At 39.4% G+C, this 16218-nt stretch overlaps 1 protein-coding gene across 2 annotated transcripts; it reads right to left on the bottom strand.

Moving 5' to 3' along the window:
- Window positions 1-719: 719 nt before the first annotated feature.
- Window positions 720-10739, bottom strand: LOC133922347 (ubiquitin C-terminal hydrolase 15-like). 2 transcript variants are annotated; one of them, XM_062367641.1, is made up of 15 exons: window positions 10484-10739; window positions 9834-9932; window positions 9005-9406; window positions 8069-8456; window positions 7597-7978; window positions 7358-7512; window positions 6739-6827; window positions 4928-5013; window positions 4670-4832; window positions 3902-4025; window positions 3512-3669; window positions 3327-3411; window positions 2535-2747; window positions 1803-1864; window positions 720-1700 (listed from the first exon to the last, which is right to left on the bottom strand). In XM_062367641.1, the coding sequence occupies exons 3-15, from the start codon at window positions 9325-9327 to the stop codon at window positions 1007-1009; spliced, it is 2922 nt and encodes a 973-aa protein (XP_062223625.1). In that variant the 5' UTR covers window positions 9328-9406; window positions 9834-9932; window positions 10484-10739; the 3' UTR covers window positions 720-1006. The 2 variants fall into 2 exon arrangements, with proteins under 2 accessions (XP_062223625.1, XP_062223626.1); XM_062367642.1 differs by lacking the exon at window positions 9834-9932.
- Window positions 10740-16218: the final 5479 nt, after the last annotated feature.

Raw genomic sequence — 16218 nt, 5'->3', positions numbered from 1 at the left:
GTCTTGTATTGTACGCATACCTGAGAGGAAACTATTGGCATCAGGTATTCTTGTCAATATTTGCCCAGCGGCAATTGCCATTTGTAGGACATGTTCCATGTTTGTCAATACTTGAACTGTCCCTATTGTTCAGCTCAAATTTCATTTCAAATCTATGTATCAGAGAAAACCATGGAGCAATCCCTCTCATCCATTCACCCCAAGAGTGTCCTCGGGGGCGGCACGCCGGCACCCCCTGAGTTGTGTATGAATGCCACATGCAATGCACAGTTCATGTCAGCATCGAAGAAGGCAATGCCAGGTTGGGCAAGCCTGCAACCAAGCTGCAGAATCTGCCTAGCAGCAGCCTCAGGGGGCCGGAATTCAGGACCCCAGATTGATTGATTTGGGCGTACCAAGATAATGTCACAGGTGATACGACTGTCAGATTTCGTTCAGAAGAAACTAAACAGCGGCGGTAGCGACCTCAGACCAACTCCTAAGAGGATGAAAATAGGAAAAGCAGAATGCAAAATTTCTCACGTAGTCCCATGCTCGTAATTGTGGACCGCACATTGTTTCGATGTGTTCTACTTCGAAACTAAGCATATACCATTTTTGAAAAACAAACTTATGTTTTACCTAACACATGCCACTGAGGTTCAAAGCGGCGCGACTATAATGCAAACCTTTCTCCACTTCTTTGAGGGCTAGGAAGGATAGAAAGTAGAAACTGAAAATAAACAGAACTTTCTTCCATACAATTTTAAGCAGCTAGATAAATGCTCAACCAGCTTAACTTGGACAATGGCTGGCACAAAGCCTGTCAATCTTCTCTAAAATTTCACCTGCCATGCTAAGCATATGGACTGAATCTAATTGCTGCACTACATTGAATCACTCAGCTACCCCTAGGAAATGCAGCTAAAATTTAATATGCCTCACATTAAATAAAAGAACATGAGGCAGTATCACTGGCAGTGCTAACCGCATCTGAGCTCCAGCTAGGGCTAAAAATGTAGACCCATTACATTTGACAAAAGCCAGATGTTTGAACAAAACCATCTCTACTAAGGGCATACCGACCATACACGCTTCGCTGATGTGCCGAAGAAAGGGGTTCAGCCGAAGAAGCACATGCCCTATCTGGATATCTTCCTCTATGTACATTGCCGTGAGGGTGAGTCGGCATGGAAGAATCCAAGACAAAGCCTGTACTCTCAGGAAAGTACCTTGTTTGTGGATTAGAAGGCGAGAACCTTGTACATGAGATGAAATTGCCAGGAGGATGGTCTGGAGCATAGCAAGGCCCAAATATAGAGGAAATCGGATCAAGGCCAGCATTGTCTCCATAATCCACAACACTGAATGAATCTCTAGTGCTTTCAGTCGTAAATGAGGATTCATCAGAGCTAGTAAATAGCGACCATTCACTTGATGTAGCTTCTGAGAAGTCTGTACTAACTGAGTCTGCAAAGGCATCATCAGCTTGATGGAAATTTCTTGCTCTCAACTCTGCATGCTGATCTTGCATGTAGCCTTCCCCCTCAGGTCTAAAATCATAAATACCATATGTTTGCTCATTGGCAGAAAAGAGTAAGTCTGTCTGCTTGCACTCTTGTTTAGAGCCCTTGGACGATTTTGAAGTATGATGCTTTACAGATGTTGGAACAGGCAATAGGCCCTTTTCGATGTATATCCTTGGTGGTCGAGGAAAAGACCTGAATAAGGTTTTGCAAATATGAGTGTTGTACAGTGCAGATGTAGAAATATTCTGAATGACAATTTAGGTTCGACACATATCACATGTTGAATGTACCTACCTCAAGTAGAAAAGCATATATGCACCTTCTGACATAACTTGATTCACAGATACAACCTGGACCTGCATCCAGAACAAAACAAATTATCACATTGTCCCATACAATTCTCGAGTTTTTCTTTTAGTATTTCATTTAAATAATTCTATCAGAAGAACCTATAAAAGAAAAGGCCATGCTAATAAAATGTGAAATTAACTATCACCACAAACTACTCTGCCGCAAACAAAATGAATGACTATGTATTTATGTGCACTGAAGAATTAAGTTAACACCAATATTTTATTAGTGGAACAGAATGTGTATGATCAATTGGGCATCTCTCGTGGTATGTTCGCTACCTATCTAATAGGACATATATATACTCCCTCCGTCCCAAAATAGAGGGTGTATTAGTATTTGGAAAAGTCAAACTTTGTAAATTTGACCAACAATTAGTCAAATTATACGCATGTTTTAATGTACAAAAGTTGTATCCATAGATCCATATTTCATAGATCTTTTAATACGATATTGATTTTGTAGCAATTGATAATATATTGTAAAATAAATTAATGGTCAAAGTATACTTTCAAAGACTTTTCCAAATCCTAATATACCCTATATTTTGGGACGGAGTATATAAAATCTAAAAATGCAATTGCACGAGTCCAGAGTAACTTCTGGCAATTCATGTGCAGGTAGGTAACAGGTTCTTACCCTACTTCATGTAATGCACTTTGTTGTAAAACATACCTCGGAGTCATCAATTCTCAACCATGTACCCTGCATATCTTTGACATATGATATATAATGCCCAGAGAATGATGCGTTTTCTGTATCCACATGTACAACCACGGCATACAAGAAATAAAGAGGGGGATTATCACCAGACCCAGTCACAAAAGGAACCATGTCCAACATATCAGGAAAAGTGACACATTTGTTGATCTTGCCGTATTTTCCTGTCTGAAGAAATAAAAATAATTCATTTAGTTCTTTCATCCAAAGATTCATGTAGTAGGCAATTGTGGACAGCTCGAGCATCAAATATGAGTCATGTGATAAGTGATCCAACCAATGAATATACTTATATGAAAATTGCCCTACATGTGCTTCACTACCCACCCTGCTCCCCAGATAGTTGCCGTTTCATTATATCAGACATTGACAATCTGAAATACACAGTTGCAGTTTTGAACATTACTTTTTTCTAGTTACACGTTTGTAAAAATTATTAAAAGGCAAATATGGAAGTACTTTTTTATGGCAAATCCAATAATATCATTTCTATGTACGAATTAAAATAGCATTGAGTAAACCAGTGGTTAAAGGCGCTTGGTTACAGATTCAAATAATGTGCAGAATATGACATGTTCTTTTAGAAATTAGTCATTTCAAGTGAATATTATCCAATACCAACAAACGTACATCTAAACAACTGCATAAAAATGCAAATACATCCTCCAAAATTTTGGGTGAACATTATAAACAACAAAACACTTATCACGGACAAATCGATATTGCATGATTCCAATAAGTAATTACCTGAAACCTTTTTAGAACAAGAGTTAATATGTTTGGCACCTCATGCACACTCAATTGCTTCCTAGCTTTGACATAAGCAGAACACCTGCATTAAAAAAAAATCATAATTTTAGGAGACTTCAATTTGTTGCAGTCCAATCGAAATGATGTGTAACAAGATTGTTAGTTGCCGGTTGCAACACTACCTTCCACATTTATACATATTTTCCCCATCTAAATCTTCAGGAGCAGTGAATTGTGTCAAAGCATCTTGCAAGGACTCCACCCAGCCATGAATCTCCAGAGTAAGATCCATTATATTCTCATACCTTTCAGATTCGTGATAGCATCTGAGGCACTTAACCTTGTTTCATAAACAAAATCAATTAGTATATGACAGTTTAACATGGTGCCTGAGCATGACGAACCACAGGAAACTAATTGAGAATATTTGCTTTTATTACAAATGGGGGAAAACATATTCGCAACAAAATGCATGGTTACAACTTCAGTACATGACTAAAGAAATTAGCAACATATCTCAACATTTCAAAAAAATGCAACTCCAACCAGAAGTTGGGGATTTATTAAATTACCTTGGATTTAAGACGGCCACCAAACATCTGTTGTATCAGTGTTGTTTCCTGAAAACTTTGTTCAACGTGCTTCTCACCGCCCAACCCATCCAAGCATGCTGCTTGCATAGACATCACAAGATGCCTAGTGGTGTTCGATTAAGGCACATTGTCAACAAAATAAATACACATGTTTTGTCAAATTTTAAAAGTTCAATTACTGTGTTTTCTCCTCTATCTTCTAAATATTTCATACAAAAACATATTATAGCATGAGAGTATAAGATAAACATACTTTAGCAAACGCCTTTCAATTTTTTAATGTTTATAGGATATCATATTAGTACATTGCCTTCCCCAGCTTTGGGAAACAGCAATCAATTATTCATTAGGGCAACACTGTATCTCGTGAGACAAGTTAGCACTAGAAAGAAATTTCTTTCAAGAAAGTCAATCAACTTCTACATGATGAATCATGTTTAAATCAGAAAGGAACTCTCCTGCCAAGGTTTTTTCAGAACAGATCTCATTCATTTCGCATGTGTACATTCCATACCCCAAAATAAACACCTTGATAACAACATTTGTCAATAAAAATTGCTTCTCTTACAAAAAATTTTAAGAAAAAATATGATATTACTCGAGCAATAATATGGAGTAGAAGTTTTGATTGGCCACTAGAACAATTACTCCTCAAATGTAATAAAGCAACTTTATCATTACAATAAGCAAAACAATAGCAAGCGACCAAAAACACGAGCTAAAACTAGCATGTAACAGTTACAGCACCTTAAAAACTCATGAGCATCTTCCTGAGTTCCGCCACCCAAGCGACATCCAATATTCCTCAGATTAGAAAGAATTCTACTAGGAGATAAGGGTCCACCACCTTCACGTAAAGTGGAAGCATATTGCTCAAGTTCACAAATAAGGCACCAATTCTTTGAGCAACCTAAAGGAACATAGTAACTTTTAAGTCAAGAGAACAGAAACACAAAGTACACAGCATTATTGAAGGGGGGGAACTGTTTCGGATTTTAATATTACAGTCTTTAGAATGCAATCTCAGAAGCAGGTAGATCATCAGTGGCTTTGTGCACATGAGACATTGTAGAACAGCATTAGCATAGCAACTGCAAAACAAAGGAGATAATCACAACAAACAGCCGATTAACCAAGTAGATGTTAAATAACAACAAACATTGATTAACCAAGTACACGTTAAGTTACAAAAATGGGAAAAAGGACAAAAGCATTTTAGTAAAAAATTACTTGAACAAATTAAGAATGAATGTCTTATTAACATTAATACTCATGCTATTCTTTTTGTTACAGAAAAAAAATGATATTATTTTAATCAGTTGTACACCATATCAGTTGTTACAGTAGGATTTTAGTTCTGTTTGCAGCATTTTAATTTTCAAATCAGACAACCTATTTAATTAAGAAATTGTACCATATCTCTTATTTCGGAATCAGTCTCATTCTTATGTTAAGATTCTTAAACTCTGCTCTTTGCCCAATGTGTCATGGATGTTATCTTCCGATTGATTGACTGTCATAGTCTTGACAATCCACACTATATACTCGTATTCACTACATATACAGAGATAAATAATAAATGAACCCCATTCTATACGAATTATATTCAATCTCATGTTTCCTAAATTGATAAGCAACAAGGGCCTAAGCAGCCCAGGAACCCAGCCATTGACCGCAACCCACGCTAACCGAAGTTCCTACTCAGTATGTACTCCTAATGACAATTCAAAATTCTAACTTTCTGAATTCAGTCTCTCAACTTCTACCCCGTTATTTCTCACCGCCTCTCCATCTTAGCCCTCATCCATCTGTTACATTGTCACCACTGTGTAAACCAATCACTTACATTACGGATCATGTATTTAATTAATATGGTACGGTTGATTTTGCTGGACAGCGGGAGCGGGCGATGGGTGCGCGGAGCGTGTGAACGGGCGACATAAGGAGCGAAGAGGAAGGGCGATGGTAGGAGTAGAATGGAACTGCTCTGATACCCAATAATATGATGCAGCAGACACGATAGAGGCAGATCCCCCTCTAATCATCAGGCTTTTCCCATCGAGAAGATGGTCTGAGTGAAGCCCAGTTTTGTGGGCAAAGCCCTTTACTGAATTATCACTTGATTGATAATGGAGTACATGGGGTCCCTTTATATATAAGGACAGACTTGAAACCTAAGAAACTAATATCTAATTTCTACTAGCATAGAAACCAACCTGATCTCTATCTCTAATTTCCTAACAAATATCATCACTTTCCTAACAAGATAATCTCCTGCCTTTATCTGACTTATTCCTAACCTAACCTACCACTGGCCCATGGCCAGAACACAGCCCACAACAGTGTTCAGTACAACATTTATGTACAGCTGCAGTTCTGGTTCTGAGCACAAAAACCTCCATTTTTCTTTGTTTGTACTTGACTTTGATGGTTTAATACCAGGTCTTACCCTTTTCAATCAAGGATGGTTTGAATAACATGATGTCTTGAATACCGCCTTTTGTTGTAAATCATGTGAACAGATGTACAAAGTACATGTTTCATTTTACCATAGTTATGCACTGATCAATTGATCAGTTTGGATGGTCTGGAGATCTGGATACATAAAGAACACAAATAGCAACTCTTATGAAGATAAAGCATAAAGCATTCCAGGAACAAAGTGTAGCGAACTAATGCTAGGTCCCTAACTTGTGGTATGGGATGCATTTACACTTCTTACAGAAATAACAAGTTTCTCATGTTGATAGAAGTACATAATAGTAACAAAAATGATTAGGGAAGCATTACAAATCCACATAAGCAATGTTCAATACCTGTTTCCACAATTGAAAAGACCTCTGGGAGAAATGCCCCGTACATCATACTCAAAAAACTTGACAAGATCCTCATACGGGAACAATACCTGAAGTACCATTTTAGAAACCAAACCTTCAATTCATACAGAAATTGCAACATGATAACAATAATAGATGAGTAAAATATCCCAAAAATACATTCTTTTGGCTAAACTATCGCAAAACTACACTTTCTTTGTCTCCATTCAGAAAACTGCATTCCTTTTGGGTAATATATCATAGAACTACACTCTTTTGTTTTCATTTCGCAGAACTACACTTATTTTGCAACAAATTTTTGCAAAATTACACGTTGAAGATCTTGGGTCCGCACGGCATACTCACACTCTCCATGAGTATTCCATGTGGATCCGAGCTGTTCAACCAAATAAAAGTGTGGTTTTGTGAAAGTTTATTGCAAAGGAAGTGTAGTTTTGTGAAATGGAAACAAAAAATTTAGTTTTGTGATAACTTATCTAAAAGAAGTGTGGTTATGTGAAATGAAACAAAAAAAGAGTAGTTTTGTGATAGTTTACCCAAAAGAAGTGTAGTTTTGTGATATTTGCTCATAATAGATTGATCATAAATGATTCCTAACCTTACTCCTCTTGTTATCATTGATCAATCCCACAAGGCTGGTTTTGAGAAATTTTGATGGCTTCTTCAAAACTTCAACCTTGGATGCTCCTAACTTTGAGATTCCATCGCATCCTTGTAGATTGCTGCTTGTTGAAACACTTGTTTGGGTAGATCCTAGACAATGCAGTAACTATATGAGATAAAACAGAGCACCGTAAATAAAGCTAGCCCATTTTATCAGAAGACTCGTTTACTAACTTTGGTCATTTTTGCTGCAAGGATTCTTTTCATGTCCATCATTTTGATGCGATGTAGACACCCTCTCCAGTGGTTTTTGAGCCACCCTACCTGATGGGTATGGAGGCCTCTTATGCACCACATCTTCTTTCCCAATAGTCTTTCCAGACGATAAACTCCTTTGTAGTGGCTCAGCGGCAGAAGCATATGGCCCCTCACAAGAACTGATCATATCAGAAATTAAATAGACACCCATGTCGGGTTCATAAACCGTGATACTTGCTTTCGGCCGTTTTCTTGTTTCAGGAGCACAAATGCTAGGTTGCTGTGCGATACTTTTGACAGGATAAGTTGCATCACAGTTACCACTCTTCGCATCTGAACCAAAATTGTTGTTTGACACCTGCAATCACAAGTTAAAGGATTGAATCATTTAAGACAAACCTGTAGGCTGAAGAACAAAAGGTGAATTGTAAGAGTTCGCATAAACTACCTTGTTTACTGATAAAATCTCGGAAGGCCGAATTTCTTCATCAACACTGTAATTATTCTTCTCACAAGATACACCAACAGCACCATATTCGCTAGTATGAAGACTTTGATTTGATTTAATCATGTTGCTTCTGTCTAACGGGAATGGATCAGTATCTAGATTGTAGTTATCAGTTGTCGGAAAGGATGGCTCTGATACAGTATCAAAGTTCATGTCGTGCAAGTAAATGTCGCCACCCGGAAGAGGTGAATTTAAGTTACTCAAGACGGGCAAATGTTCAGAAGCCTCAGTTGCAGGTCCACCAGAGCTGCTAGCACCACTACCATGCCATTTCTGGCATGTTTCCTTATGTCCTTGCCGCCAGTGTATTATTTGACACTTTCCAGAGCTACAGAACATCCAAAATGTATTACGAAGTGTCCTCAACAACAGGGGCAAGACAACATTATGGTAATTGTGGCATGACGAAGAGAGACCACATGGAAAGGAAAAGAAATCATGGTGCACGAGCAAACTGAATCAATCAACCGCAAAGAATTTCCTCATATTATGCCATCAAGAAAGAGCCTTAATTTGTACTACTTTTTCTAATCATGTGCTAGATCCACTGTACTGACAACTGACAAGGTGCTTAATCTTAGCAATAGTAGGAGCACTTAAACTCTTGACCAATTAGAACAAGCCTATCAGGACAAATTCAATATAATCAATAAAAGAGGAAATATATTAAACAAATTATGCATACTTATTAGTGCTAATACAAATTACAGAATCAGGAAGGGTTAATGCTACGTTGTACAATGCTAAACAAGTAAAGAGGAAATATATCCTAAACCTATAACTTGAATAAATGTAATCAATAAAAGGCACATGACAAGTAAGATTCAAACACCTAGCTAAATTTTTCTTTCAAGCACCAAAGAAGAGCAATCTTACCAGTATCTGACAGATTTGCATCTGGAGCAGCGAGTCTTTGCAGGGGCATGGCAAGTAGCACATTCATGGTATTCATGTCTTAATGAAGATGCAGGTCTCAAATACGGCAGGGATCTCAAAGAAGGGCCTGGCAATATAACATCTGGACACGCCATTGTTTCCGCTCTAAAGGTGTCTTCTGCAGCTCGCTGTGCAAGCACACTTACCCTTGCCTTCTTACTTACAGCATGATGACATCTCCCAAGAAGAAAGTAAGCTAGCACAGGAAGCACAATGAAGACAAGAAAGAGTACAGGAAGATCAGCTTCCCTTGGTTGGAGCATGTCCCTAACAGAATACTGATATCCAGCTCCAGAAGTTCTCTACTTCAGCTCGGGAAAACATTCCAGATTGCTTATTGACCTACAGGAAAGATCATACAAAAAATGTAAGCCTGCAAGTTCCCCAACCACAAAATGAAAGAAAACAAGAAATATCTAGAGCCTCCAACGATTTTAGGGCCTAGGCCAGGCTTAAGCTTCTCCAATAAAAAAGCTGGCTGGGGTTTCATTTTGGCAAATGGTAGAAGCTTGCTCCCGCTGGACTTAGAATTTTTTTATTATTCAGGGCTTCCAGTACAAAGTTAATAATCTTATATGATGATCTCAAGAAGCTCCGACCTGTTAGGCCATAGCTTCGGCTTACAAGGTCAAAGGTTAAAACTAGGTCGAACAGGCCCTTAAGTTCCAACTTTGAAATCCTAAACTAGATGAAAAGATTATGAAAGTATAAAGTCCACAAAAGAACACTACACAATTGATGCAAATGTTTGCCCTAAGTGGTTAATTACCTGAAAAAGCTAGGCCCAGAAAACCATACCAACGTGATATATGGTTTACATTAACGCTGTAATATCCCGATGTTCTCCCATGATCATGTGCTGGACTACCTGAAAGGGCATCCAGAGCGATAAGAATTAATTTATTTGTTATTCATGCAGTGTGTTTGTGCAAAATAATAGAAACAGTTCGTAAAGTGTGTCTGGGGCTCTGGCTCTTATCCAACATATTACGTCCACATTCCCTATAAAATACCCTGGAGTTCAGAGGAAATCTTTGGCGCTACAACTTGGATACAAAAACCTGTATACCTACACCTTGGAAAATCGACAGAGGAATGAACACCTAGCATGTTTATAGCACATTCACTAGAGAAAAGCTCAAAAAATGAGAAATCTCCCACACAGCGCCCAGCCCTAATCTCAAAATGAGAACACTAGAAGCTCCCAGATCCCCGGCACGCAACCACAGGCCAACACGCCCACTGGAATTACACATTCGAACCCACCAACACAAGCATCCGGGGGGGAAACCATGGACGGATTCCACTGGTTCCCAACAACGGACGCGGGCAAGAAGTGGCCTTATCCCCAGCCTAAAAATCCGATTTTTCGCAGCAAAAAACGAGGGGAAACGGAGAGCAATCGCGCCTAGGGTTTACCGAGGACCGGAATGCCACACCGGATGGATCTCCAGCCGGGTAAAGCAGGAGGGGTGAAGCCCCGGCCCGTGGTTCCGGGAGTGATCGAGGCCTGGAGACGGCGCGGAGGCCCTTCGTCGGCGGAGGAGGACGGCGAACGGTCGGCGGCGGCGGCGGAGGTGGGAGGTTGGGAATCGGGAGCGGTGGTAGCACTGCGCTGGAGCACTGTGCTCTCTGCTGTCTGCTGCTGCTGCTCTGCTCGATCGGGGGGCGTGTGAATTTGCTACGCTCAGCTCGGCGGCTTGCCTTCGAAAAGGAAATGCGGATCCGAGGCGCTGCAGCTATTTTTCCTGGCCGTCCGATCAGGCGATCGACGGCGCAGATAAAAATGATTTTTTATTTTATTTTCTTCCGGATTTGATCGGCAGTTGTACAGGGGCCATGTCTGCACTCTGCACTCGTGGAATGGAACACATCCATCATCGTCCATCCGTTGAAAGGAGGTGAGGTCCGTTGGATTGCCTCAAGTAGAAAGAATTAGGCAGAGGATAGATAGACATTGCTAGTCCAACTAGCACGGCTCCTAAAAGGTATATATGTTCAAGCACGGCCTAATGTACAATATTAAATTCATTTATGGTTTTTTCCCAATCCCACAATATTTCATTTTGTTTTATTGCCATGAATATTTTGTTCATTACTTGCCGGGTTATATATCTTCGTGGTTAAGTCCTTGTAACTATTGTTTTCTTATAAAAAGAAAATATAAGGTCGGGCATTCGGATTTTAAGTTTATGAACTTTGAACACACCCTAAATTTTAAATTACTTTGCGGATTATTTAGACGCTTATACTAAAAAGCAAAAACCCTCTCAGAGAACATATATGAAAGTTCGTGTGAACGGTTACTAAACATTATATCCCAAGGAGTAGCAACAGATGACCTCTTTCTGAACCCAGAAAGAAAAGGATTGAACAATGCATGCTTAAAAGTGCATAAAATCTTCTGAAAATATTCTAGACAATGAAAAAGACACCATGTTTAGAGAAAGAGAGAACTTGGAATGCATGGCTAAAGAAAAAGTCGAAGCTCACCGGCTTCTCTGGTGAAAATAATTTTGCCGTACCTGGAGGCAGGAGCTGGGGCTAGTGTGTGATGATTCTGTACCGGTCTGAGCTTGTGGTACCACATTTTTGTTCCTCAAAAGAACAAAAAGATGCAAACAAGGGAGTACGACGCTCCACTGGTGTTACTGTTGCAAGTTTTGTACTGCCCCCATCCCCATGATGTTCCCCTTGCTTGGGAATCCTGCTCGCTTTCTCAAGAGAAACGCCAGTCCTAGCAGCCAGCAACCTTTTAATGCTCCTGCAGTTGGAGAGGTTGCCTATTTGTAAATTGTATTTTCTCACAAAATGTATTTCTAAACTATATTAGGGGTCAATTTTTCATTTTTTTTTTCATTACGTGTCCTATGTTCCAAACAGGCCCTAACATTGCGATTTTAGTGAGTAGCAGGCAAAACACAGATTAACGATAGTAAATGGCTATGCACGAATGTTAGATTTTTTTTTTTACTTTTGAGCATAAGATGTAAATTCTTCGAACGCCCATTCCTCCAAGTGAATCATGGAAATGGAATTGAAATGCGGTGTAGGAACAAACTTTTGTGCAATAGGTTAATAGTTGTGTGGGGGGTAATTAAAGATAATCATTTGAAATATTTTAGCAAAAATATTTGCATTTTCGAACGCCAATTCCTCCAAGTAAATCATGGAAATGGAATTGAAATGCAGTGTAAGAACAAACTTTTGTGCAATGGGTTAATAGTTGTGTGGGTGGTAATTAAAGATAATCATTCGAAATATTTTAGCAAAAATATTTGCACCACAACTTAAAATAATTATCTAAGATCTTTAGGAGGAAAAAAGAATTATATGGCAGTGGATATCCTTAACAAAGCCAAACCATAGCACAAAAGGTCATTGCGATGCAGAACATAGTGCAAGAGTGTCTCTACCATAGCAGATCTCCAAGATGAGACATTGCTAAGAATAACTGACAAAACATTGTCTAGATTCAAGTATTTGCTTGGATGGTTGGTGGAGAAGGTTGTATTCCCTATTCATTAAGAACAAAATTAAGAATTTTTCAATGATAGATGATATATTCGTGTGTGATGTTGTGAGTGTGAATATATTCGTCGAGTGAGTGTTTCTTAAAAGACTGACAAAACATTGTGAAAAGAAAATAAAGAAGAGTAACGAAACGAAACAAATGGCGCGCATGAACACGAAGAGGGGCACCTGGCGTGTGTATCCCTAGCATTTCCCAGGTGCAGCCTGAGATGGCCTACGGACTCATTGCCACGGAATTTAATTGTATTAAACTCTTTAGTCAACTCATGACGCCGACGAGGTCAACACGACAACATGGCATGGCATCATTGGCAAAGATTCCCTGCATTATGTGCGCCTGATTACCCAACATAATTAAGCTGCAAATGAGAGGAGACTCGTGCCGCTGACCTTCCTGTTTACGCGACAAGACAGCTCTTTATCAGAATATTTAATTTTTTTCACTTGGTTACTAAAGTGGTAATTCCTAACTGAATATGATCAATGGATTCTTCTGAATATATGACAGTGAGTCTAAGTAACAAATTTGTTACTCTAACAAATTTGCTACTCTAACAGATTGTACTCCAACAAACTGCATCTTTCAGCCAACAGCAAGCTAGCGCCAACTTAACACATTAACACTACTCGGACATACGAACAGCCCCAGTTTTTTTAATGTGTCCGTTACGGCGAGTCGAAACTTAATAAAACTATCTTTTCTGAACACGGGAATTCTTGAGGGATTTTTAAGGGGAGGAGATATGTATGGTTCCTGATGCAGGGTCTTGTACGCAAATTTTAATGTCTCGTCTCAAATAAGGCTCACAAGTTCTTTAAGTGTAGATAGAGATATGGCTCGCGTTCTAATACAAACTATCTTTTCTACATCTTAAGGGATTTTCAAAGAGAGGAAACACGAATGTCCTGATGCAGGGTTTTGTATAGAAATCTTAATATCTAGTCTCAAATAAGATTCACAAATTCTTCAAGTATAGGTAGAGACATGGCTCGCATTCTAATACGAGCCTATAATTTTTAGCTTAGATTATAAAAAAATTTAACCAAGTGAGACCCTCCACGAGGAAGAAGACGAGTAGCCACAAGTATGGACGGTTAGATAGGTTAGCCCACTTTAAGGCACACCTACTAGACGCACCTTGCATGGCAACGCAAGCAACTTAGTGTTATTGGTCCATCATTGTGGCAACGCATGTAGCTTGTGTGTCTAGTCAATAGACATCTAGGTATGAGTTTGCAATGGGAGAATAGATGTGGAGTATACTAGTTAGATGGGTATTGACAGCTGAGACTGACATTTAAGGTGGTCTTTGATGTTTTTCTATTAATACTAGTTGTAAAAGTTAGAGAAGACATCCATAGACTTTTTGAAAAGTTATATTTATAGAGGAATGAAGTAGTTAATTTTCAAAAGAGTTCTCTTCCTAGACGTAGCATCAGCTAAATTTGAATATGATTTTTTTTACCTATAGGGAAAATATTGGAATTGTATATGAATACCGGTGTAAATATAGGAAAAGTTCACATGGGAATCATTCAGGGATGTTTACACGCTCCAAGTGGATTTTGCAATAATTCGAGAAGAGAAAATGTGAATGCATGACACAATGAAATATCTTCCATGAGCTATACCCCGTCCAAAATTTCTGAATTGTGCACTTCGGCATGAATTTCGTAGGATTCTAGAAACTCATTCGTGTGTTCTAAATGGTTGTATGGGAAATTTTCCTGCCTGGTTCACGCTTCCACCAAAAAGGCTATATCCGCCACCCTTCTTTTACAGCCTTCGAGCAATTGATGACAGCCGGCGACCAATTTGACATTACCACTACAAGAAATCCTTATGAATTCGCTTTAGTAGAACTTTCGTTTCGTTTCACTTTGTTCTTTGCTAGATGAGATTATGATCGACAAATAGGGCGTACCTGGTAGCCTGCCTGCCTGGTTGTCTTCATTTTTTTAGGTGCGCCTTGTTGTCCTCATTGCCATGGCCGGTGCTCCATCTGCAAAAGATGCAAACCGAAAGGGGTTGCCAGAATTTCCATTGCTACATGTTGGAGTCATAGGTTTCGACGCTTGATCATTTGATGCATGGATGGGAGAAAGCGTCATGATTTGGGGCACGCCGGTAGATACGAAACGCTAGCTTTTGGGCAACGAACTCGGACGGCTTCTCAACAACTTATTTTCAAAATAAGCTGCCGAAGGGTGCCAATCAGTGCAATTCTCCCCCCGCTTATGTGAAACACGATTTTGGAAGACACCCTCAATATGCTTGCAACACGGAAGCGGCTCATGACCCACTTCTGAGAAACGTTGTGGCTTTTGCTGGTGTCAAATAAAAGAGTCTCTGAAGTTGAAGAGTAATTATCCGTAAATGCCACTAAGTTACCCATTTCATCTACCCCTCCTGACTCGCTCCTCCAGCCATTCGAGACCAGCATGCACGCGAGAAACAGATGGGAGAGAGAGGCGAGTAGGGTTTGGACCTCCGAGAGCGGTGGTTCCCTCGAAACGGTAGCTCATCAGCACCTTCATCATCTCTCTTGAGCAGCCCGATGACACCTCGGTTGAGCCCCCTTCTTCCTCGCCGCTTGGTTGGCACCGCACTAGTTTGGCCCCCTCCTTCATCGCAATAGCAGTTCTGATAATACCCTGATCTCCTGCACTCGTTCTGACGAGAAGGATTGCAGCAGCCATTCCGATTTGGAAGCCACCGCTAGGATTCCTGCACCAACACTAGGAAGCCCATGTCGTGGTATGCTCCTTCTATTCCTCTTCTCCTCTCTCTAATGGTTTGATTGTGTTAATAATATATTGCAACAATGCTTGAATAATTTAGGATATGCAAATCTAATAAGAAGTTTCACCAACGCACCAAGAGAATATGATTTGGCTCACATGAATAAGCTTCACAAAATGTCATGACGGTTTGTGATTTTGACATGAGATTCACATTCATTGTTGCTTGTTGGCCTGGATCTGTTCATGGCACTCATATACTATTGGATACTTTGGTAACCTACAAAGATCGATTTTCACATCCCCAGAAGGTATCTTATATGCATTATTTTTTATACAGTAATTAGCCATTATGCACTTTATTAACACTTATATAGCATAGGGAAGTACTATCTTGTTGATTAAGGATATCCTAACCGGGAGGGTTTTCTAGCACCATATAAGGGTCAAATGTATCATGTGCCTGAATTCCATCATGGCCGCCACTTAGTGGGATTGAAGGAGGTGTTCAACAATGCACATTCATCCCTTCGGAATGTGATTGAGCGTTGCTTTGGAATTCTTAAGATGAAGTGACCTATCATCTTAAACTTGGCTAGCTATCCAATAAAGAAGCAATAAAAAAACATAAATTATGCAATGGCTCTACATAATTTTATTAGGGATAGTGTCAACGATGCAGATTTTAAAAACTATGTTGATGACTATGCGGGCATTCAAGCTACTCAAGCTACTGAGGATGACAAAAGTGCTTCGACAGATGATAGTTCTCGGTAGACGAAAGTGCTTCAAGAGATGATAGTGATATGATTGCATTGCATGATTCTATTGTTGCTGCTTTTGTAGAATGATTATTGCTTTTACGATTGACTAGTATT

The sequence above is a fragment of the Phragmites australis genome, chromosome 6, assembly GCF_958298935.1.
Source record: "Phragmites australis chromosome 6, lpPhrAust1.1, whole genome shotgun sequence".
Classification (NCBI taxonomy): domain Eukaryota; kingdom Viridiplantae; phylum Streptophyta; class Magnoliopsida; order Poales; family Poaceae; genus Phragmites; species Phragmites australis.
The sequence above is the reverse complement of the archived record's forward strand: the minus strand, read 5'-3'. Positions and strand labels throughout refer to the sequence as shown.